General features: G+C 44.1%; 1 protein-coding gene across 9 annotated transcripts; it reads right to left on the bottom strand.

Moving 5' to 3' along the window:
- Nucleotides 1-106: 106 nt before the first annotated feature.
- EIF4ENIF1 (eukaryotic translation initiation factor 4E nuclear import factor 1) lies at nucleotides 107-22,936 on the bottom strand. Of its 9 annotated transcripts, none has more exons than XM_075110098.1 (19): nucleotides 22,805-22,936; nucleotides 22,033-22,156; nucleotides 18,740-18,813; nucleotides 17,797-17,924; nucleotides 16,920-17,215; nucleotides 16,071-16,272; nucleotides 14,674-14,849; nucleotides 11,951-12,086; nucleotides 11,432-11,611; nucleotides 9,102-9,331; nucleotides 7,519-7,590; nucleotides 6,958-7,141; nucleotides 6,389-6,468; nucleotides 5,913-6,056; nucleotides 5,658-5,738; nucleotides 4,467-4,599; nucleotides 2,958-3,302; nucleotides 2,561-2,725; nucleotides 107-2,001 (listed from the first exon to the last, which is right to left on the bottom strand). In XM_075110098.1, the coding sequence occupies exons 2-19, from the start codon at nucleotides 22,126-22,128 to the stop codon at nucleotides 1,772-1,774; spliced, it is 2,952 nt and encodes a 983-aa protein (XP_074966199.1). In that variant the 5' UTR covers nucleotides 22,129-22,156; nucleotides 22,805-22,936; the 3' UTR covers nucleotides 107-1,771. The 9 variants fall into 9 exon arrangements, with proteins under 9 accessions (XP_074966199.1, XP_074966203.1, XP_074966205.1 ...); XM_075110102.1 differs by having other exon boundaries at nucleotides 2,958-3,239; XM_075110104.1 differs by having other exon boundaries at nucleotides 2,958-3,020.
- Nucleotides 22,937-24,140: the final 1,204 nt, after the last annotated feature.

Raw genomic sequence — 24,140 nt, 5'->3', positions numbered from 1 at the left:
GCAAATCCAGCTCAAACCATAGTTTTAGCTTACACTCAAGAACAATGCTAAAAATTAATCGATATACTGACATCATAGCTTAGTTCAAGAGCAGTTGATACAGACAGCTGGTAGAATCAACTTTATTTACAGAATGTTACTGGGAAAGTGTCAAGTTAAAAAAGTACGAAAACAATCTTACAAGGACAAGCTGGTGATTGCATGTTTTACAGAGATTGTTTTAGGAACAACTAGAAGTACGGGTGACCCCCAACAGATTCCACATTGGACATTTCAGCTTGTTATTTCTCTACAACATTGTCTCTGCTGGACTGAAACAAACCCACCACAGCATGCTGGCAGTTGTTATGATATCATCGAGTAATTCCCCCCGCCTCCCTGCTGCTGGTTTTGCTTTCAGTGAGACCTAAGAGAGAGCAAGTCCATGAGAATTCTGGTTTTGCTTTCACCTTTTTTTAAAAGGGCACGTGGCCTAAGCTGGGTAGAGGACACCACAGAGGAGTAGACTGCACAAGTGAGAAAGTGAAGTGAGGAACCATGCAGTAGAAGGATGGAAGAGAACACTCAACTGTTCAGGAAAGTGAAACAGGCTTAAAAGGAACATAGTATTTTAAAACCAAATCTATACCGTAATATCACAAAAAACTACCCCCTCCTCCCCTTTTCAAGCCACAGAACAAGACTCCAGAGGCAAGTTTCACAGTAACTGCATCGGTAGATGCACACTAGATTTAGGACAGTTCTTGGGGCTCCCTTCTATAAATAGAACTGAAGGCAGTATTGAACATACCACAGCTATGACTGAGGAGCTGAGGGGTGAGGATTTAAAGGCTCCATTTTGATGACCTTTAGTAGCGGATTTCAAAGATTAAAACAAGGAAAATACTGCAGCTAGACAAGGACCAGTACCAGCCCTCTTGAAAGAACTACAACCAGTAGGTACCTACAGTCTCTTTGCTTATGACAGGCTGAAGATCAGGCTTTATCGTTACTGTACCAGGTCTCATCCTCAAGGCTGTTTGAAGACTAAACAATTCTCTCAGTTGGCAATAAGAGTCATACACAGAAGGAATCAGACCTTTGTTACACAGACAGCAAGACGTGGGCTTTTTACTTTGACACTTTAGCTACACTGAGTGCACAGTACGTGACAGAAGAACGTGAGAGGGAGACCTAGGAGATGAGCAGCAAGAAAAGGCAAAGCAACTTTATCCTGTTCGCTCACACTTAGGATATGCAACTTTTATCTTAAAGAAAGTCCCACATGTACAATGGAGAAAGATCCAAACCATAGCACAACTAAAGCTTGACTGTTGTCAGCTACTCTTATGTACAGCTGTATAGATTCAAAAAGGCTATTCTATATGTGTATATATACAAAAGATTGTTTATACACAAGTCTGTACACAAGGGTCTATACATTTAGCTTTCTGCAGGAGGAATCCAGAGCTGCTACCTCTACGCTAGAGAATATCAGCACTTCATTCACATATCTTACAAAAAAAAAAAATTAGACACTTCCAGGATTAAACTGGCTTTGTCTTGCATCTAAATTTCTTCAGGCTTCACTATTCAAGCCATAACAGATCCTTTAGTCTTGATGCAGACATGAGACCAGGACAGGTGCCATGTGCTTTAGTCTCTCAAAAAAGAAATTTTGCACAGAGTGCTAAAAACAAAAGCCCCAAAAAACAAACAGAGGTGAAGTCCTGACTATGGACATTTTTATCCAGTCTAAAGAATTGCAAGTGTCCCACCCAGTGGTCACTGTTCACTGCCGGTATTCCAGTTCATCTACACTGATGACTTTGGATGGCATGGAAGGAAGAGGCTGCTGCAAGACATCCGAACCAAACCATTTTGCAAGGCCAATGGGAGAGCCACTTCTCTGGCTGGGGCGATGGTCAAGCTGTGTGTGCCCATGAGATAATCCAGTCCGAGACAGCACATTCTGAGGGGTGGTTTGTGCACCAGCAGGTGATGATCCCTGTGCTCCACTGCCTGTGAAATGTAAAGCTATTAGAGGTGGAGTAATGTGGTCACCCGACACTGAGATTTGCCCAGAGCAATCACCTGATAAGGCATGTGAGCTGGATGGGGCTTTTACTCATTCTGCTGGCCCTGGGAAATCCAGGCCCCACGTGTATTCTCGTTAGTACTCCCATAAACTGCCTGACACTGCCACTTCTGGACACAGTATCATGCAGGTTTTAACTGGAAGACCAGCATCAAATAGCTATTTATTCAAGAGGTGGGCGGCCTCTCACCCAGCAAGGAAGGAAAGACTGCACGCATGCTGCAAGGGGTGGATCTGTCAATATCAACATACATCTTGAAGCTGAATGCTTCACTTGGATTTTCTTCTGCCATAAGAGAGCCTGCAGCAGCCAATACTGCTCTGATACCCACATGAGATTAGCGATTATGATGAGTGATTATCTAAATTACCAAAGTAGCTTCCTGTTAGCACAGTACACTGAAACCATCCTACGAGTATAGCACCTGGAGCAGGCTAGTCAGTGTTCCAACACTCTCACTCCTGTTTTACATTCCAGCCTACCTGATCGTTGTAGTTGCTGTTGCATCATCGCTAGCTGCAAAGGTGTCCCAGAGCGTGGATTTAAGATGTGATGGCTGGCTGTTGGTAGTGGATAAAAAGGTTGGCCAAGGATGGGAGCAGATATTCCTTGCAAGTGAGACAGGTCCACTCCAGGAGGAAGCATACCTGTTGAACAAGAGCGAGGAAACTTCTTACTTAATAAGCATAAGGAACTTAAAGCAAAACAAACATTTAAATGTTTAGATGGGTTGGAATTTATTGCCTGGTTTTACAGGTTAAGTTTTACTGCTAACATTTATTACAGCAATGAGTATCAGTTTGCGATGTTCCTAATACAAAGTGAGTCTTACAGAGAATGTGCATTAACTTAATGAAGGAAAAAAGCCATATGGATTACCTGCTTGCAGTAGAGGAAGATGTTGCGGAGGAACCCCCTGTGCCAGCATTCTCTGGACCAATCCTGGATGCAGTTGATGAGCAGGTCGTACAATCGGTACATGGGGAACAAGGGGTACTTGATGAACAGGACGAAGAAAAGGGCCTCCTGGTACTGGGGAGGCCATTGTAGGAGTCTTTCTACCAGTTGACTTAGGCCTGTAGTCTTGCTCTTTGGTGCAACGATTTGCTTGGGTAAGAGGTGTGGAACATGCAGAGCGTTGCAGTGCGGGTAGTTTGGTACCTAAGGTGGGCAAAGTTTCTTGATCTGCATTCTCCACAGAACTAGACAGTAGGTTATCTGTAGCTAGAATTGAATACAACTATTATAGTCCACAGCTAGAGGTTACACCTAATGAAAATTAAAGCTGATTACTGTATTCCAGGACTAGCTGAACTTGAGTCATATGTATTTAATAGTAAGCATCTGTCTTTCCTGGATGCTTTTGGCCGAATTGTTTTGAAAAGTAATAAGAAGGAACATGTTGCACAGAAATCCCTTGACAGCAAGCTTAAATTAGGTCAGAATGAGCAGTAACTCCACCTTTAATTCTTATTTTTCTTTTTTCTTAGAAATTTTGAACTGGCAGCATGGATGAGTCAGTCCCAAAGGAGACAGGAGGTACAAGGGATCCTCCCTAGACAAGATTATGATTTTGAGTCTAGCCTGAAGTAGGTGGTTTTTTTTTGTTTAGATGCATCTGGGTGTTAGCAGCAGCCTTCTGTGTCTGATATCTGCTTAGCAAGATTTGGAACATCACCTCAAGAAGCTACTTCCACACACCACATAGATCAGTTGGACAAGGCCTAGGATATCTTAGTCATCTGCTACCAGCAGAGGTAGCAGTAATAGCTGGAGTGCTAAAAGGAAGAGTCAGCTGTGTAATAGGAACTGCAAGCTACCCTCTGCAGTTACCAGCATCGAAGTACAATGTCGCCGCATTTAGGCATGTTTGCCTGACCCAGTAAGACCATCACTATCAAGCATTTCCTCTTAACAGCCACTTACATCAGTTAGGGTGACAAAATGCTTCCTTGATCTGCTACACTTAAGAGCTTAATTGATCTTGGCTTTGACTGTTCAGTTCAGATGTCGAGAGAGCTGCAAGTTGTTTGTATTCAATTACTGGTGTAGAGAGATATTGAAGCATTATTGTTAATATGCTTGTTCATCAAGACCAGTTGCAAAGAAACAGTTTTGGTCCAGGCCTCTTAGTGTCACTATTGCTCACAAATTGACAGGTAAGAAAAAAAAAATGGTTTTAAACCCAACACTGCTGGAAGACCACACTTGGAAGTGCATCCCCTCCAGATCTCTAACCCTTCCTCTTACTGTAGGCTCATTTCTACACCCTCTTCATCTCCACAAATCAGGAATGTCTAAAGTTAGCCTAGGCATATTATGCGCTGAAGCTCTTTGATTCCATTCCAAATCTTTTTTGTGTGTGTTATTTTAGAGCCATTACAATACCTTCATTTGGCCGCTGATTTTCATCTTTACCATCACTGACTTTCATCTTCCCAGAAACCGGCTCCTCTTTGCTTTTCTCCTTGCTCTCGTACATCTTGCGAATCACCGAGGTAGGTGTAAAGGAAGGAGACAGCTGCAGAGAACATAGTAAGAAACAACACTTCACTCAGGGCTCATTATCTAGGCCACACTATCTTAGTTGTGGGTGGACACCAATTCTAGCACATCCTTTCCATTTAAAGCTCTCTTGAATCAGCCACTGCGTGCCCGTGATTTTACTTTGCCTTGTTTCATAGCTTTATTCTATAGTTTACATGCTTCTTAGCTTTTGCAGAAGTCTGATACTTTTAGTAAAACCAGATGTTCTCAAAATTGAATGTATCGTAACAGGCTTGAAACAAAGTATGAGCTGTATTTTACATTTCAGCTGCCTCCTCTTTGCTATTGGTTCAGAACAGCAGCTCATCAGGAGCTGCTTATCTGTATTTACTCAGAGCTGAGGGTTCTGCAGAACACTATTGGGGGAAAAATACAAATGAGGCAACATGATGCTTCCACACGCCATCTGTGGAAGCCATTCATTTCGTATACAAACAGAAGTACCTGCTTGATTTAGCAGCTCATAGCCTGTGTTAGTCCTGAGCTACAGGCAAGTACTTGGCTGATTAACTAGAAACTTTAGATCGAAGCAGCATTCTACATAGTACCAAAGGCAGTGAGGCAAAAGCTTGGCTCCAAGATTTTATTTGTTTTCAAAGCAACCCTGAAGCTCCTAGGTGATCTTTCAACATGCAGGCACTTAGGTTTGTCATTTCCTACCTGAAGACCAGTGTTCTCTGAAGTGGCTAATGGCTTTCCGCACTTGTCTTCTGAAAACTTAAGTACCAAGATATGAGGGCCTGAGTATTCAGAGTTATCTTCCTTTGGTTTCAGAAGATCAGGTCAAGGTAATATTAATGGTGCTTCTTCAGTTTTAGGTAATATAGTGGTCAGAAAAGGCCATTTTCCAAAGTGAAGACATTCAGTTAAGTATGAAGTGTAATTTGTTCTTGTATCATGTGACTACCGATATGATCTGAATATGATTAACTCCTCTGGGGCCTCCCTTTCTCCCAATTACAACTGCTACAACCTAGATGCTGTAAAAGTGTCTGCAGTTTTTCCTACAATTGTTATACATTAGGTACTGACCATGCTAGTGATGGATGCTGTAGGGGCTGGAGAAGATGTATTCCCTCTGTGTCCTGGTGCAGGTGATTTAGTCACTCGCTGCTGCCTGTTAACAAACAGGAAGTTAGTACGAGGCAGCTCTGCTCTTGACACAGGACAGAAGGCAGGATTGCCAAGAACCAACACAAGCTCGAGGCACTAGTACTAATATCTACTGAAAGAAAATACATTACAAATCAGTTTACAGCGTACCCCTTGAATTTTGCCATCATATACTCGCCTGTTTCTGTAGCCATCCCTGCTTTTGTCCATTTGTGGTTTACCAAAGCCGTGCTGATAGAAGTTTGCTGCCTGTATGGCTAAGTCATGTGGTAATGCTAATCCCTCTAATGCAGCTTGCTGTATTTCCAGGGGACTCATCTGAAGCAGAGTTGTACACACATAAATCAAAGCTTGTAGTTGGTTGGGTATTTTTTAAGATACTGAAGATCTACTGCTATACCTTCAAAGTGCCTGCCCACCAACAGCCATCCCCTTTATTGATATATAATAAGGTTCAAAAAATCTTGTACTTAAGGTACTCCGAGTTCAACTGCAATCAGGTTTTGAGACTGTGCATCCTCACAGAGTGAGCTTAATAAGCATAAACATCTGAACACAGCAGTTAAGTATGTGTTTCCACCAGTTAGTTCTGGATCACACAATATAAAAGGAGATGAATACACATGAAGCAAAAAAGCATTTAATCTAACCTGTGCGGCAACTGGACTCATGGGCTTCCTTACACCTGGAAACGGATCACCAAGCAATTGCTGAGAACCTTGTCCAAAACCTAGAGAATGTTCAACAGTTGTATTTAAAAGGACTAACAGTTTCTTTCAACATATACAATATACATCCCTGAGTTAAACAATTCTACGTGAATTAAGGATTTCTTGTGAAGACTCCCAGCTCATCCCTGAAGTCTACACAGAGCTGTCTCTTCCTTATCACTGGAGAGCTACAGGGAGGCTACCGGTAGTGTTTTGCAATACAAATGGCCAGGTAGTCCCTGAAAATTGGCTTCTTATACAGCAGCTGAGCACACTACTCCACGTCAGAATTTACTGTGAGGTCTAGTTGATCTGTCACAGACACCTACAATTTTTGGATATTAGTTTAGCATTAGACACTAGTAAGTAAAAAGGCATCTTGCACTCAAGAGGCAGATGCTGGCCTAGCTGCCCACCAAGCGCCAGGAAGTTTTTATTGTTCTGTAAAGCATTTGTTAAAACAAACTCAAGTAGTAAAAAAGGAAGCATGGTTTTGCAATCAGTCTCACCAATGGGCGAAGATACTCTATGACGCAGGTAATCTGCAGAAGCTGCTCGAGCTGGAAACACAGGTGGAATAGGGGGAGAAGGTGCTCTTTGTGTCAGTAAAGATGCTGCAGGCTCCAAACCACCTATCAGGCCACTTAAGACATTTGACGAAGCAGGTCTGGTAATGGGTGGACCAAGAAGTTCCTAAGAATAAGTAATGAAAGAATGTTCAGCGTAAGATCAACTTATACAACAAGCTCATTTTACTACACTACAGGCTACACTACTTATAGCAAGTTAAAGAGACAAGGCGGACTTGTGCAACGAGACACACCAATTGTGGGTTGCCCTTAGAATTAGGCACTTAGCCAGGCTTTTAATTTTCAAGTTGTAATCACGGGAAATAGCACAACAAGACAAATTTCTAAGTGAATGAACTAGTGATTAGTTCTCTTTCCTCTGTAGGGAGCCGTGTCCGACTACTGATCTCATGATTGCCTTAAACATCTTATTTTCAAATAATTTTTGTTTTTGTACTGGGGATGCCCTTTTAAGTACCTTCCCCCACCAATAAGAAATACCTGCAGAATATTCTTTGACAGAAGCTGGCCTGACATCTCTGGTGGTGACATTAAGTGGCTCTCAAGGCTCTGCTAAGAAAATGAAAACATTATAAGTCAGATGTAGATACAAACAGCATCAGACTCATTAAGAGACAAGCCACATTTGTCCTACTGGCAGAAATAATTTCACCTGCTCTGTCAGAGCCACAGTTTATGCATCAGCCAAATAAAATTCCAGCAAAGTCAAGGGCTGAGCTGGCTCACAAGTCCTCCCTAGCTAAAGAAATGCTTAGTGCTAGATTGCATACAGGTAGTTCAACATGCCTTGCTCAAGTTTGAGTAAGATAGATGAATTTACACAATTGTGTAAACCAGAGGTGAAACATTGGGCTAAGGGGTCAACTGAAGCTACACACAAACTGAAAAGTGTTTGTATGTTAGAGAAATTATTTAAGACATTGTTCTATGCATCAAAATTACATGTCAATGTAAAGGGAGAGCCAGAAATGAAAGTCTCATTTTAAGTGTGAAATCAAGCCTGCAAATTCCTCACAGGCCAAATTTTCGTTTTTCACTATCTTTCAGTGAAGTGGGACAAGCCTAAAAGTCCTTGGGTAGAGTTTAGCAGGAAAAACAGATGCTTTAGACTCACTCAGTTGTTAGAAGCGTTTTATGATGCCAGAAGTAGTTATTGTTAGCTTCTGAGCCAAGCATACTGTTCAGGCAGTCAGTGGCAGGATGAAATTTCATACTACAGTCTCTCCCAATCTAAAACTTAGTATCACCTGTTGGTTAATATTAATCTTTCAGCTAACAAGTACTCGGCTGAGTTTCATCTTAGCGCAAATAATTTTAAAATCAAGTTTAAAGTATTAGATAGTGCACTGACATCTCTATCAAACCAGAAGTCACTAAAGCAAGACATCTGAGCTTCAGGTAAGTGTTAGCTGCACCCACACTACAAGCATTTTAAGAGATGCCTTTTAACAGCAGCAGCGAGGCAACCATTAAACTAACACTAGCAAGTCTTCTGTAAAGAGCGGGCTTATGATATCCGTTATATAGACAGTACCTTTTCTACAGATGTATTTGTTTTTATTAAATGTGGTTCAGACAGGACGAATTCAAGCATAGGAGAGTCTTAGACATTAATCAAAGCATCCTCCATAGTAGAGGATTCAGCCTTGTCATTATACAGGATCTTTCCTGGGGCAAACACTTATAGTCTTCAAGCCTAGATATTCATCAATTGGACTAGATATTCACACAGGTCCACTTTCAAGACAGCAGTTAGACTTCTAACACAGTATTGGAATTCTGGGTCTTTCAGAAATTTAACATGAAATCAACCCTGAGAAGTCTGAACTGAAAAACACCCCACTTTCAGTTACTCTGGCTAGGGAAAAGTGACCAAAGCCCCTCCCTTACCTTCTCCTCCAAGCAACAATATTCTAAATGTAAGCCTATATTAAATATCATGCTGCTGTATCCAGTCAAGGCTCACATATTATCAGAAGGGCCGTGTAAGGGGTTTCCAGTTCATAACACGTCTTAGCACAGATCTGTTTATGGTTCAGAAGAGTCAGGTGTCTGCTACTTACATTGACTTTGGGCTGTGAAGGTAGAGTCCCACTTGCCTTCATACTGCTGACTAGTTTGTTAAATGCAGTCATATCTCCATCTTTCTTGATCTGTCTGGAGCCAGCAACATTCAATGCCTCCTCCATTTGCTCAGCCATAAACGGAGTAGCAATTTTTCCCTCCTGGTCAACTTTCAGGCCTTTTAGCCCAGCTTCGACTTCTTCCACTGAAAGTACAACTCCTGAATGTGCTGAGAAACACAGCAGAAACACTGATAAACCACGGCTCTGTCTAAAAGTGAGCTAATAATTCTTGTGCAGGTGTCAAATACAAGTTGTTGTTTGAGAACAAGGAACAGCCAAAAACTTATCTTCTGATATTCATACTAGCTGTCAAACCATGTCTGACCTGTGTTTAGACTGATATTAGAATATTTGAATTAGGAGTACTGCCATGCAAACTACAGCCATGCAAGACTCCACAAGAACACCTGTTTAGGTTTCCGCTGGTAAGCTCTCACTAATTTTAATTCATCCTGAAAGACACGTCATTCCTATGTTGTATGACTTCACCTATTCGTGTGACAACCGAGTTTGTTGTTCTTCAGTTAGGAAAGTTCATCTTATACTCCAGGAGTCCTGGTGGCCTTAGAGCCACAGTGTAAGTGATGTTAAATTGTTTTAAGCTATTGTAAGTAAAGAGAATACATACCTGGAAAATTTAGATACTCTGGAGACTCAGTCACACAGTTTGGTGTGCATAAAAGCATGAAGTAGATTTTTGTTGCTCAGAAGTTAAAGCCAATATAGAAAGATTCCACTGGCATAACCAGAATAAGGTATAAGTATCATTAAGCCATACTTTTTCCCCATGTATGTACACATAAATACCTATCAGTGCCTGACATCAAGGCTAGACATGCTTTATGGACCAGCTAACACACATCACAAGGTATGACACCTTAAGAGAAAAGGAAGAAGAGAGGAGCATGCCATGTGTTGCTGTAGCAGATGTTGGCCTAAAGAAATAAGACTTACTGGTAATTTGGGCAAGAAGGTGGAGAAAAACAATGATGCAGACATGCAGTATGGAACACAAGGAAAAATACGATGGTGGAGAGGAATTGACCCGAGAACTCCATAACACCTGAAGAACTGTATGGCATTTTATGGGAATACAGAACCCACATCAGGTACTTCTGAGTGAATGGAAGCTTCCCCACAGTTTTTTGTTCCTTCATCCTTGGTTTGTGAGGATCAAAGTTTAAAAAGCTTTTGGTAGGAAAGTCAGACTAAACAGAACACAGAAAAGACTTGTAGTTCTACTTAAGTCAAAATAAGAAAGTTCTCCACATGTTAGCTGACACTCTCTGCTCCCAGACTGGATGCTTAAGAATCTTTGCAGGGCTTGGATGTTTTCCTTCCTAGCTACTCCACACAAATCAGAGTAGCATTGCTTTTTTTTCAGTCCAGTTTACACGGCAACACATGCTGCTTGCCAAAGAGAAATCAATTTGGAATTCGACCTCAAGTTTTCAAAGAACACATGCGTTTTGTACTCTCCATGCATGCTATGGGCCCAAACATGCAAATCTCTAACTTGGATGTGCCCTTGAACATTAAGTTTAAAGTCGGCCCTGAACTGTTTAGATCAGCTGATGCTAGCGAAAGTGAATTCTAACAGACTAAGTTCCCCGGAATCCTGTGATTCGAGCCAAGTTAGTGTAACTAAGACAAATCTGTTCCTATGTTGTAGCTCTAAGATAATTATTTAATTAATGCACTGAACGGCGAGCACAGACCACTACCACTGTTTCAAACGCTAGCAACAGCCTTGAGAAGTTAAAGCTTACAGTATGCTCTTGAAAAAAAAATTTGACATCCTCAAGCCACTGTTTGCCTTTTTAGATACTGATACTTAATGGATCAATGTGATCCATTATAGATGCTTGCAAGAATGACGCAGATTTTAAGTTTTTCGTAAAGCCAGAGTTTAAATGCCACACAGTGTCAGAGCTGACATTACCGTTCTCCAGTACGAAAAATGTATGTAAACGCCACAGGCAAAGCTGGAAACTCAGATCAAGACTTGCATCATCTTAACTTATGATTATTACTGGCCAGTAAAGCAGTCTGATAGAGTCCTGATGTCATCCTGTGATTAGGATGAAAAGAACCAGTGGCGATATTGACACAGCTGAGATCTGTTGAGTAATTGGGTTTTCAGTAGGTAAATAAACCTATAATACTTCCTACGCGTGGAATTGGCAGTTGAGGTTTCCAGAATACCAAGCCTCTTGCCTTGAGATACTGCATCACAAGAACTCAACAATATCTGAAGAGGCACTTACTGCTCTCTCTAAGCTTTTCCTTGTTGGCTGAAAGACTTGAGAGAAGAGGTTTTAAGTCCACTTTGGCTTTCTGTAGCATTTCTAGGATGTCCACTTTGTTTTCAGAGTGGTCTTCCAATGGAATGGGAGCAAAGTAGTTTCCAGAGTTCTGGCCAGGGGAGAGAATGGCTTGCTCTAGACCTGAAACAGCAAAACCAGGAGCACTGCGACATCAGTTTACCAACCCAATGTCTCAAGATGAACATATACTGGTAACCAACTTCAATATGTCACTGAGAAGTTATGCCTCACACCCCTTGCCCAAGACCAGCTGGGAAGGCATCAGGAACATGACAAGAACATTTATAAAAGAAAAAAGAACTTATAGCTGCTTACTCCAAGAGCTTCCAAATGAACGTCGAGCACTTAAACTGTGGGAGAATTCACTATCCCAAAGCTTTATCTACCATGTTCTTATTGAATGAGTAGGAAGGAATATGGAAGGAGACAATCTGACCCTGTATTGTCCTACAGTCTTACCTGCTAGCCTCTCCAGCTCCTCATGTGGTGTAGATCTCAAGCTGCTTGACCGACTTCCAGAACGACTAGGATTAGAAAACCACCTGCTGAACCTGCTGGCAGACACTGAACCTTCCCCCAGCACATCCTCGATCATCTAGATTATGGGGGGGGGGGGGGGGGGGGAGGTGTAAGGAAAAAAAAGATAATCTTAACTGATACAAGATCAGCAATATCTTTGAGAAGCTCTACTGTGCCACCAAGATTCTTCTGCTACAGACAACTAGATGTTGCTCCCAGAGTTTGGAAGCTTTGAACTGCTTTTTTTCCCCTTCCAATACGGCAGCATTTGTGTAGTCAGCATAACCCATCATACCTGTTTTGTTTATACCAAATATTTGTTCAGAGTAAAGCGATAACTGAAACAACAATCAGAGCATCCAAAGACCATTAACTACACCATTTCGAAGTGGATGTGCCAAAAAAAAAAAAAAAAAGATAAGCATTTGCCACAAGAATTAAACCAAATTATAACAAGCAGTAATTCTGACAGCCAGATGGCTCAATGCTGGTCCCCGGTACTGTACAGAAGGAGTACTCTTCCACTGGATTTTCTGCAACCAGAACTCAATGCAGTTCCAGCACTGGCCAAAGACGGTGCTTGGAATGAAGTGCAAAGACTGCTCCCTGACTTGCAAGCATTGCACAAGGGCTGGGGAAGAAAGACAGTAGGTAAGGGCTGCTTGCTTGCACTTCACATGCCAAACCATTCTGGAACTAAGAGGGCTGCATTCAAGTCAGCGGAGCCTGTGTCATCAGCAAAGTACTGGCAGCTAGCACCTTCTCCCTCCGGGCACAGAGATCACTAAGCAGTACTTCATAGGGTCAGCCTGTCAGAAGTCACTACAGCTTATAGCGACTGTTTACTTCTTTGCTAATCATTACAATTATTTCAAAACCAGAGCATTATAAAATTTAACTCAAATTAAAGCTCTTCCTGTGTTGCAAGACACTATCCAGTTAAAAGCCTGTTCAACAGGCACAGATGCAGTTTCACCATGCAGCACACTTACTTTTGGACAAAAGGAAGAATAGCTTCCTTCTGCCAGAGAAGCTGTTTTCTCTGAAACAAGGCGCATTCAACACTATTTCCAACAGCAAAAACCAGACAGCATCAATCCATTTGGTTTTAACTGTTTGAACCTAACAAGTTAGAAGTTACATTGGGAAAACATCCAAGTCTTCTGTAACACTCGTCACAGACATATCACCAACACAAAGAAAGAATATGGTCTGCTCTGGCTAGCCTGAAACACACTTTTTTGACAAATTATAACATCTGCCCACTAACGTTTCATCAGCAGGTATTTTGTGACTTAGGAATTCCCTGCTTTTGAAGGGAGTCACCATCTTGCAGATATGCTGAAAATCAGATTATCAAGTCTAAAGACACATCATTTACATCTTCTATGGGAGGCACACTCTCCACTATGTGTTTGTTGAATTCCTGCCAGCATATGATGAGCCTTTTTTAACGCAAACACCTTTTCCACATTACATACTAGGTCAGGATTCTATTTTTTTAAACCTTTATGTTTCTAAAATGTATAGCAGGTTTGTGGCTTTGCTATCAGAACACTTTTTTAAAAACACATTTACCTTTCTAAAACACTAAGCCTTTTTACTCAAACTCTACCTCCTAATCAGTTATACCATCTAGAATAGTCAAGAATAGCTTTCCTCCCTAGTGATAAAGAGGTCAGAATAGAAATATCAGCAGTTTATGAATTAGGCCCATGCTTAGTACTTGCTGGACCGGCTTACTCCTTCTTGTGGGGAAGGGGAAAAAGGACACCAAGATGCAGACCAGTTACAGCTTTCGGACTAAAACCAGTGAACACCAATCACCCACTGTCATCTCTAGAGATCAGATGTTCAAGAACTGTACGCCACCAAGAGAAGTGCCAGAACCCCCATCAAATCATGGCTGCAGGTAAAAATCCACTATTTGAAGAAACTTGTGGTGCAACTGTCAGTCTTTCCTCATAGTCTTGTTACTAGCTTCTAGGTATCGGTGGCATCCCACACGTGACTCGAGCTACACAGAGTACCTGCTAGTCACGTGAATATTATTGTTTAAATGCACTTTTGACTGATTAGTAGGCTGTTTGTTTTTCCAGCTCAGCAGTAATAGCTCTAAATAATGAATTAACCACTATATAGGGGTTCAAGTAATAACAATTCAAACCCTCTGAGACATACATCCCTTCAGCCATATTACTGGTATTGATAACAACGTGACTACCTCTCAGAGACAGAATTTATCAGGTGTCGCCAGGCTTACTGCCTTCCAGGAAGCTTGAACAAAGTACCTCTTTGCAGCTAAGTCTGGGAATTGCAGTAAAAGGTTGTTTTCAGCTACACTGAGTTTGTACAGTAGATTTTCTCTGAAGATAATCTGTAACACTTCCGAAGAAGATTCATCTAGGACACTGATTTTGATTTAAAAAAACAAAAATCAACTACTTTGCCTCATATGCTTTGTTTGGAGATGGAGCCGGTTCCAGGGATAGCATTTTAGAAGTAACATCCTAATACTCCAAAGCTACATCTCAGCAAATTCATCTTAGACTTAACACAATGTTTTCACAAAGCAAGACGTTTTAGCTTTCACTGAATGCAGCAGCAGCAAAAGTGCTTTTCATGAATGCAGCCAGTCTTAAAAGAAAAAACCAAAACCTCACCGAAGCCAGGCCAGGAACACTTTTGTCCAAGTTAAAGAACTCATTGAAGTCAAACTCTCCTGGAGCTGGTTCTTGCAAAACTGCTTCCCTAGGAACTTCTTGATCTGCTGGGGTTTCATTGGCATGGACAGTTTGCACTTCATCTTCTTCCACCACTCCACCGTTGCATTCTATGCCTAAAAAGAAAAGTCAAGTGATTGCCTAGTCACTGAACTTGACCATTTCCTGCAGGAACAGTGTCTAAGAGTCAAGGCATTCACCTAGGAATTAGAATCATAGGACCAAAAGCAATCTAGCCACCTATGTGATATTTCATTGGTTATATTGTGCTGGCTGCAGCCTGCCACAAAAGAAAATAGGGCCCACTAGAACTCTAGCACAGAGCTTCTAGTCTGTGATTAAGACTATCTGCTTCAAGAAAGTAAGAATTGGCATTGAGTCGCATCTAAACAACTGCATCCTGATCTACCCAGAAGTACGCCGAACAGGTCAGATGTTGTGTCACACCAGGCAGATACAGCTGTCCCAGTAAGCTGACAGCTGCTGCTGTTTTTCCATCAAGAATCCTTTGGCAGCTCCTGCTTTATTCCTAGTTGGCCCAGAGAGCAGACTCCCTGAAAGCCGGTATTTGACATGAGTTTTCAATGTTGTCAATGTACATCAAATATTGTTCCCACTCCTCCTGCAGCAGCGAAGCATGCGTCACATTACAAAGACTTACCAAGCTCGCACAGGTGCTGCAGAAAAGCTGTGACATGACTACAAAGCCAGTATGCTTGAAACTGTACTACATTTTAGTTAAGTTAATACACAACTAAACCTGAAGAGTTCAGGTTTATGTTGTTCACCTGCGGAATTTCTCACATTAAGTAGTCATCCTCTCTCTTGCCTCAGAGAGGTTTATGCTACAGCTTTTGCAGTGGTAGTAATAATGGTAGATTTGAAGCCCAGTGACTGGCAGCTGTATGTCCAAATCAGTGTTCCTAATGCTAGTATTACTACAAGAAAAGATATTTCAAGTACCTCAGAGCATTGGCTTAGCTTAAACCAAGCCTTTAGCAGCCAGCAGTATATAAAAAAAATATGGACAAGAACCCTTTTAATAGCCTACAAATTCCCACTATCATTCAACAACCCTACGAGTTTCTTTCCCAGGCTCTCAGTCCTGCTTTTATTTTGGAAAAACAGTATTTTGTCACTTAAGGGTATTTGCAATCTGAAAGATCAATCATGGGCCTTAGGTCTTGTGCTTCGGGATGACCAGGAGCTATGCAAGTTTTATCTTAAAGATCAATAAACTGCATTATTCTTTACACTTGCCTGGATCTCTAACAAGCACCTCTATCTGGCAACGTGACATACTAGCAGACAAGCAGTTTTTGTCAAATTTGCCGTACCTTCTTTTAGCGAGGCTGTACGACGTCTTGTACGTTTTCTTCCTTTGTGATCTTCCTCCAAAATTTTATCATCAAAGCCTGTGAGCTCAATGGTTTCAGACTGACTTGTAGGACCAGCAGAGAACCACTCAGGTTCCTCTTCAGTGTAAGAGTCATTCCTTCTTCGCTCCCCAAAGATACGTTTGCTGTCACCAAATTCCCTCTGAAGTGGGATATTAACAACATTAACCATTAAGTGCTGTTTCATAAGTTTCATCCCTGACCTCCAAAGCAAATGACAACCTTTTCACACCAGTTCTAGCTTTTGGTTTGTGTGGTTTTTTCTTTGTTTTCATTTCATTTTTTTAAGGTTTAAATGCACACTTAGAATGCTCGGTAGGCTTTTAAAATGTAGTAACATCACAGTTGAATTTCTGCTTTATTACACTGAAGGCTACTGATCTGCAAGTGCCTGTAACTCAGTTTTGTATCCTGAGAAGTAGGCTAGTGGATGCCTGAAAGCACGGAAAGCTTCTACCCGCTGAGGTTAAAGACAACAATAACAACTGCTAGGTCAAGAACTATGAACAAACTATTAGACTTTTCAATATATTGCTACGAAGTCTACCACAGGAGAGGTTTGTAAGACACACTGTATCAGATGCATCCCAGTTGAGCTGACAGAAGGATTGAAAACTAAGTTTTTGAAGTACCAAGTGCCCACCCTTTAAACCATAAAGGCACTCCTAAGAAACAGCCTTCTTGCACAGAACACAACTACTGTATGCAGCTAACCCGCCCCTGTTGCTTTTAGCACAAAGCATCCAAAACATCTGACTTAATATGCAATCAGGAAAAGAAAGAACAAACCCTGAAGCGTTTATCTTTGTAGTCCCTCTCACGATCTCGGTCTCTTGCATCTCTAGAATCACGTAAGTCCTTTTCACCACCCCGGTGGTCTTTATCAAAGTTACGAGAAGAGATAATTCTTCCACTGCCAATCCTACGGCCACCAATAACACGGACACCATCATTCTCCTTTTCTAATGGGCTCCCCGCTCGACGTGAGCTAATAGCTGCAGTTACATGACAGCCACCTCCAAAGCTCCGCCTTTGTGGGCTTAACACTACATCCAAGTCATCTTCTTTCACTCGCTCTCTTGGATCTACAAGTCAAAAAAAAAAAAATCACACAAAAGCATTGAATTTAATGTATTAGTAAATACAAGCTTGTTATCTGTATGTTATGGCTTCCTGTTCCATAGCCTTGCTGCTACCCCAGAGCTTTCTGAAGGAAAACACTCATTTTTTGTGAAGCTAATCTAGCTGAGACCATATGAAGTGCAGAGGCAAAAAAAATAGTAGTTTACAGTTGGATATTGAGGAATCATTGGGGTCCCTAGGAAGGACCTGCTTTCCCACTATAGCCCTTTTAAGTACTCAGTCTGGAACTGTAGGGAAATTGTCCCCTGCACTTGCATTATTACCTATGTATTTACTATTATATCACAAGGATAGTAGGATACAATAGCTGACTGCTGCCTAAGTTTGTTACTAGATAACAGTCATGAGAATACCAGAAGCTAAGACTATAGTTGGAGTAACCAAGATTTCCTTGACACATGTTCTGTGTAGTCAAACAATTTTCAGAGGAACTTTGTTTAGTCTCATTTGTTTCACCCCAAAGGAAAGGCTTTGCCAACAGCCTACATTCAGTTTTGAGTCTTGTGCTATAAGACACACTCACCTACTATCCTACGCATAAGAGAAGTCCGATCCGAATCCAAATCCTTTTTAAAGCTTTCCACTGGTGAAGTTCTTCCTGAACTAGGATATAAAGATGCATGCCACTTCTCTGGATCCCAGACACCATCGCTATGAAAATAAAATTGCAGGATTGTTTGCTACTTGTAGTCTAATAAACAATTCATAGTACTACTGCTGAACACCTAGAGTTTACTGACTAGCAATCTGCACAAGTAAAACATCTTTCATACCCAACTTCTAAATCTTTGCCTTACTATATTACCTTACACATGGTATTCTGGATCCCTTCTTTAACAGTAAGGAAATACAATACCCAGCATCAAATTATAAAAGGGACAACATATGGATCTGTTGTCCCACCAGTTATTGGTGAAATTTGCCCAGTACACTGAAGAATAGCTCAAGTAGATCATATACCACTGTTCTTAAGCATTCAGAAAATTTTACCTCAATCTCACACTTACGTGTACAATAAATTACTCTGAATAGTAAAGATACTGCTGTCCAGCAAACTTAGACACAAGGCAAAAACACTCTCACCTTAATTTTTAAATGAGGTACACTGTCAACTTGGGAGGGTAAACCATGAAGCAAGTCAGCTTGTTGCAACACAACCTAGTCGGTCTGTGCTTTACAGCTGTCTATATCCTTGGCAGTTCTTCCCGCAAGTCTGTAAGACTTGGGTTGTGACGTTATTTTCTGCTGGATCTCATGTCACAATCTTTGCTCAAAGCACAAAATTCCTAGCCAGAGCATTAAGCTTTTCCCAGTAGATTGGTACTTCTGAAAAGTCATACACTAAACTCTAGAGCACACATATCTCACATCAACATCAGTGCACATCTTAGCTAAGGATTTTTTCACAATTTAAGCTTTTATTTTGAAAGAAATGTACATAGTTTTTTTTAGAACTAAGAAAATACCTGTCATATTTTTCAGAAAGACAAGAAGGTCTTTGCTTAGAGTAGGGACGCTCTTTAATATCCAGCAGTTCCTCCTAGAAAAAAAAGCAAGAATTTCCAATTCTCACCCAGACCAGATTCAAGTGACCCAGAACATCTATTCCAGACTGCCTGTTCAATTTAGTGTTTTAATTTGACAACCCAAGTTTCCCAATATGTTGCTTCATTTCCTGTGAAATGCTGCAGTGAAAAGCTGGCATTAGACAGCAAGTTTATTTTTCAGTTCTTCTACCAGTGGCCACTAAGCAAACACTTACTCAAAACACTAAGCCTCACTAGGTCAGGTTCAGCCCTCGCTAACACTTCAAAGGCTGTTCACACCATTCGTGTTCACCTATTTGCTTCCCTGGTCATTGCAGCTTACAAGCCAGGCAGGCATCATCGATACCAGAGCTAGTAAGTTTTCAAGATGGAATCAAAATTGCTATGTTTAATACAGTATAAGACTCAGTGGGTAAAAAAAGCACTACCACAATACCAGTTACTACTGCAGATCTGGAATCTCCAGACAAGCTCGCCATTTCTGGCCACCACCGACTCCACAATATCTGAATGTCTGTTACACAGTTATCCACTCTACCCAACACCAAGTCAATGCTGAATGATTACTTGAGTTTTCCCACTTTCTACCAGCTTTCAAATACATCTTAGTTTTCTACCGCACACCCTCAAGCAGTTCGGCATTGGAGGCAGACTAGCAGTCGACCTACAGTTTCACTGCGGTTTGCTATATTTGAAAAGCATTATTAATGGTGCTATCATCAGCACTTTGAATCATCATGAACTTGGCTGCAGCCAAGATGCACAGTTCTAATTCTTGTATCTTATTCTCCCTAGATTACCTTTCTTCAATCTGCCACGCTCCCAGCTCTACTGGGTTGATTTAGAACTGTGCAGACATCAGTAGACAGCTGGAAGGATAAAGTAGTCCTAACAGCAGACACCACATATCAGCCAAACTGAAGAAGGAGATCTCTTCACCTTCTTCACAAAAACACAATATCCTCTAGAGCTTTTACATCATTACCCCTGTGTGATTAAAATAAGTTCATTAGCTAGGCAAGCTTGATACTTGATGGCAGCTGGACAAAGCCTTAACGTGCACACACGCACCCCCCCAAGCATCACCCTGTACCAGCCTTCAGCAGAAAGTTCTGTTCAAGGGAGGGAGGCTGGCCTCTCTGCCCACAGCTTCCCAGAATAAACCTTGATCTAGGAGGAGCATCAGTGTTCTCACATTATCATGGCCTGATGCAGGAATCACAAGTATTGACAGCACTGTCCATCGCCAGTCCAGAAACTGAGTGGGTTTTTTGGCCACGAGAGGGAGTCCACAGACCCTCAAATCAGATCCTATTGCAATTCTTCCATTGAAGTGAGGAAATTTTGAATTGTTTCTTGGCTTTCAGTCATTAGCTGCCCACCCTCAGAGCAACAGCTGCCAAAGAACTAGAAAAGACACAACCTCCTCTATTATGAGTGTTATAGTCCAAGCGAACACCAGCACTTCTGGAGTGTGTTCTGGGGTTTGTTTTGGGCTTTTTTTTTTAACCTCACACACTCGTACTTTTAAGCAGGTGGAAGAAGGCATGTTTAGCTGTTATTGAAGAGTTTTATTCAAACAGTTTACAAGGATTCATAGTATGAGCCAGTATTAGTTGGCTGTAGTAAATGAATATAGACTAAAGAAAATCAGTCCTCTCTTCAAATCAGCAGCACATGTTCTGAAACAGTGTTCCTCCCATCCCTAATTAGTAGGAAACTAGATCATGTGAAAATGCCTTACGATGGTGATTACATGAGCACCTTAAACCAGCTATATTTAAGGTGCTACTTGTAAAAAAAAACCAACATATGATGCAAGATATTTTAATACAGACTGATTTCTGGCATTCCTTGACTTTAGAATCCTCAGAAACCAACAGATGAACCAGACTAGATGCCTTCTGGCACTAGTTCTGCAGCGTTATTCTGATCAGAAACCATAGGTACTGGCCTAATTAAACCAAAGCTACAAAGGCATCAGTTTCAGCACAGAGCTACCATCAGCATTAGCTGAATACTGCCCAAAAAAGCCAGCAGAATTTGAAGCTGCAGTCAGCTACTACTCTTGAGAGGAGTTGGGCAAGACAGCTCCTCTCCTGCACTTTATAGCTGATGGAACAACAAGGTCTGAACAACAGAACACTTTGCATCTTGGAAGGTTAAGCGTACACCTTTTCTAAGAAGTCAGAATTAGAAAGCCATGCTATTGCCATGTGAGTTGTGCCATTTCTGATGTACTCGGTTTATTGTTGATGCCTAGTTAAAATAAGCTATCCCCACTATCTCAACAGAACAGAGGCACAATGATAATTTTTTCTTTAAAAAAGAAAACAACCTCCTAGGAAGCTTATAGTTGAGAATTCCTCAAGTAAGATAACACAGTCAACAACAGTACACTGTCTCACCCTGTTCTGCACTTTGGGCCATTTGTTGCAAAGATTTCGACAAAGCAACGACCACCTGTTCCCACAGCCTTCAGCACTGGGAAAATCAGCCACCATTTGAGACTCTTTCTAGAATTGTGCTTCAGCAGCAGTACCAAAAGGCCAAACAAGATTCAACCCTTAACCCTCACAGCATATCAGGCTTAGTACTGAAAGAATCTTTATTTGCAAGTTATTTAGTTATCATTTTCCAGGCACACACATATTTGGGTATCCCAGCTAAACAAAAGCACCTGTGTTTAAGTTTCAACACTAAGCATTGGTTGGGATCATAAGCACTTGTGCTTCCAGCGGCCAAATATGAGCAATTCTAAGATAAAAAAAGACATCTCAGTAAACACCTTAACGGCCCTGATAAGATCTGGCGTGCTACATGTTCCAAGGACGTGGCATCTACAAGGAAACATTCTGGTCAACTTCTTAAAGGAACACTGCTAAAAGTAGAACTAGAACTATGAAGTGCAAGCGCTTGAGAAAGCTGGTAGAACAACATACTTCAGTCTCTACCATCATCTCTCCAGCACGTGCTGCGAGTTGCTCACGTATTAACATAAGGCGGTGGGAATCCAAGGCGTATCGCGGGCAGGATTGCACAGCGACACCGCGTTTAACAGGTTGCTCATTTTACACCCCCTTGCAAATCCTAACCCGGACACTGGCTTTTCAGCCTTCATCCCGCCGCTTCCCTCTCACGGGAGCTGCAACCTCCCACTCTACTTCTCCCACTCCACGCACAACTTGAAGAGGAAAGAGGAGAGATCTGACCTTCGTGTAACGATGGGGGTATTTTGTCGTAATTCTGTTCAACTCCAGGAAAGCATCACCATTTTCAGTTTCTGTTACACCTCCTCGTTTATCCATGGTTACTTCAACACCTTTGACCCCGGACCTGATTAAGACAAACCCAAGCCGGCAGATTTTGAGAGGGACGTTTCCAGCGGGTGCGTTTTCCCTCCAACCCAAGACTGTTCAGCGCTCGGGCAAACCGAGAAGGACCGCGGCCCCGTGCAGCGCCCTTCCCCTGCGCGCAGCGGCCCCCGCCGCAGCGCCCAGCCCACCCCCGTGGCCCCGCCGCTGCGCCCGGCCCCCAACCGGCGTTTGCACAACAAAGGTCCCTCCGTGGGCACGACCGGGAGGAGAAGGGGGGGGTACCGGGCGGGAGGCCGGGCCCGGGCGCCGCTCGCGTGGCGGCGGGGGCGGCGCGGCCAAGGCCCCGTCCCGCGGCACTGGAGCCGAGGGGGAGAAGGAGGGCGGCGGCGGGGCAGGTGACTCAGCGGATCGTCACCTGCACCGGCGACCCCGCCGCCGCCCCCAGCCCCGCACCCCGCCAGTCCCACTCATCACGCCGGCGGCGAGTCTCCCCACGGCGCTCCGCTCCGCCGAAGGCCTCACCACCGCCCGCGGCGTTTCCTGCTCCCGGCCACCGGCTCCGCTCGGCCACTGCCCGCCGCCGCCGCCCCCCCCCCCCCCCCCCCGGCGGCGCCCTGCACCGCGATCGTTCCCGCCCCCACCGCCCCTTTTCGCGCCACCCGCGCACCAGGCCGGCGCCGTCCCCTGCCCGCCTCCGCTCGCGCGGCTCCGGTGCCTCCGCGCTGCCTCGCGCGCCCTCTCCCTATTCGCCCGGCTCCACCGCTCCTCGGCCGCCGTGACCGGGCCCTTCCGCTGCCCCCCGCACCCCTTTAATGCCCCGCGCGCAGGCGCGGCGGCGGGCGCGCGCGCCGGGGCTCCCCCGCGCGGCGCCTGACCGGGAAAGGCGGGCGGCGGCGGCGGGACCGCAGCTCCCCCGGGACGCGACGGCGCCCTCCCCGCCGCGGGTCAGCCCGCCGAGCCGCTCTCTCACCCCGCCGGCGCCGCGGTGCGCGAGGAAACGGTCGGGGCGCCCCGCGGGCTCCGCAGGCACTCTCGGCGGGCAGCCCCGCGGGGGAGGCGGCCGCGGGGAGCGGCGGCGGCGGGACGTGGTGCGCGCCATGTGCGGGGCGGCGGGGCCGGGGCGGGCAGAGGCTGCGCCGCCGCGGGGTGGGAGAAAGGCGGGAAGCGGCGCGGCCCCCTCAGCGCTCCGGGCCGAGCCCGACGCCGGCGGCGGGGCTGACAGCTCCGCCAGCGCCTCGGCCCGCCTCCCCGCACGCACGGCGGCACCGGGGACCCGGCGGGCGCGGGACAGGCTCCCCGCCAGCGCCTCCGTGCTCCCTTCCGCGGGTGGGCGAGGGGAGGCACGGCTAGGGGAAGTACAGCGGGGCCCGTCCCGCCGCCCCCCGCCTGGCGGCACCCCGGGCCGGGCACCCGCGGGGAAGTGAGGGCAGGGTTGCCGTGTCCCACACACGCCGGCCTGTCTTAGATCGCCCTTTGTCAGTCGCCTGCCGGGAGGGAAAGTTGGCATTTCCACAGGCAGTGGGGGGGAAGCCGGTGCAGCGAGCAGAGCAGCTGGCGCGGAGGCACCCGGCAAGTCTTTTAATTGTTGCTAATAAGAAGCAGAAAACGTTTGCAACGTCAGTTTAAGGAATTCACTCGGTGAGCAAGATCGCTTGCCCAGTCTGCCCGCGGAGCTGATGGGGAGCGGTGGCCCCACCGCCCGCGCCCTCGGGACCACACGGAAACACGCCGGAGACCCCGGGTTTCCAAGCTCCTTCGGCAGAGATGTCTGTGGAGGAGCGAGGAAGGGCCTGCAGGAAGGTTCTCTTCCCTGATCTCTAGTGAAGCTGAATACCAGTATGAAAAATCAGTTACCTGTGGAAAGAAACAGGAATAAACGTTTCTCATTTTTTTTCTTAAGTGACAAAGCGCCGCATTACAAACAAGACAGCAGTGGTGTTATTACAAAGCCTCTCCCAGAGAGGCTGCTTCTCAGGCGAGCACCCCACGGCACTCGGCAGCAC

This window comes from Phalacrocorax aristotelis, chromosome 15 (genome assembly GCF_949628215.1).
Source record: "Phalacrocorax aristotelis chromosome 15, bGulAri2.1, whole genome shotgun sequence".
In the NCBI taxonomy this organism is placed as follows: Eukaryota; Metazoa; Chordata; class Aves; order Suliformes; family Phalacrocoracidae; genus Phalacrocorax; species Phalacrocorax aristotelis.
Note: the sequence above shows the minus strand (reverse complement) of the source record. Positions and strands in the feature narration are given on the sequence as shown.

Excerpts from the sequence above, each read along its gene's own strand:
- EIF4ENIF1 (XM_075110098.1), bottom strand. The coding sequence starts at position 22,128 with ATGGATAAACGAGGAGGTGTAACAGAAACTGAAAATGGTGATGCTTTC. Across the intron at positions 18,814-22,032 it reads ACCCCCATCGTTACACGAAG|GAGGAACTGCTGGATATTAA; the intron begins GTCAGATCTCTC and ends TTTTTTTTCTAG. Across the intron at positions 3,303-4,466 it reads AAATCAGCGGCCAAATGAAG|CTACAGATAACCTACTGTCT; the intron begins GTATTGTAATGG and ends ATTCAATTCTAG.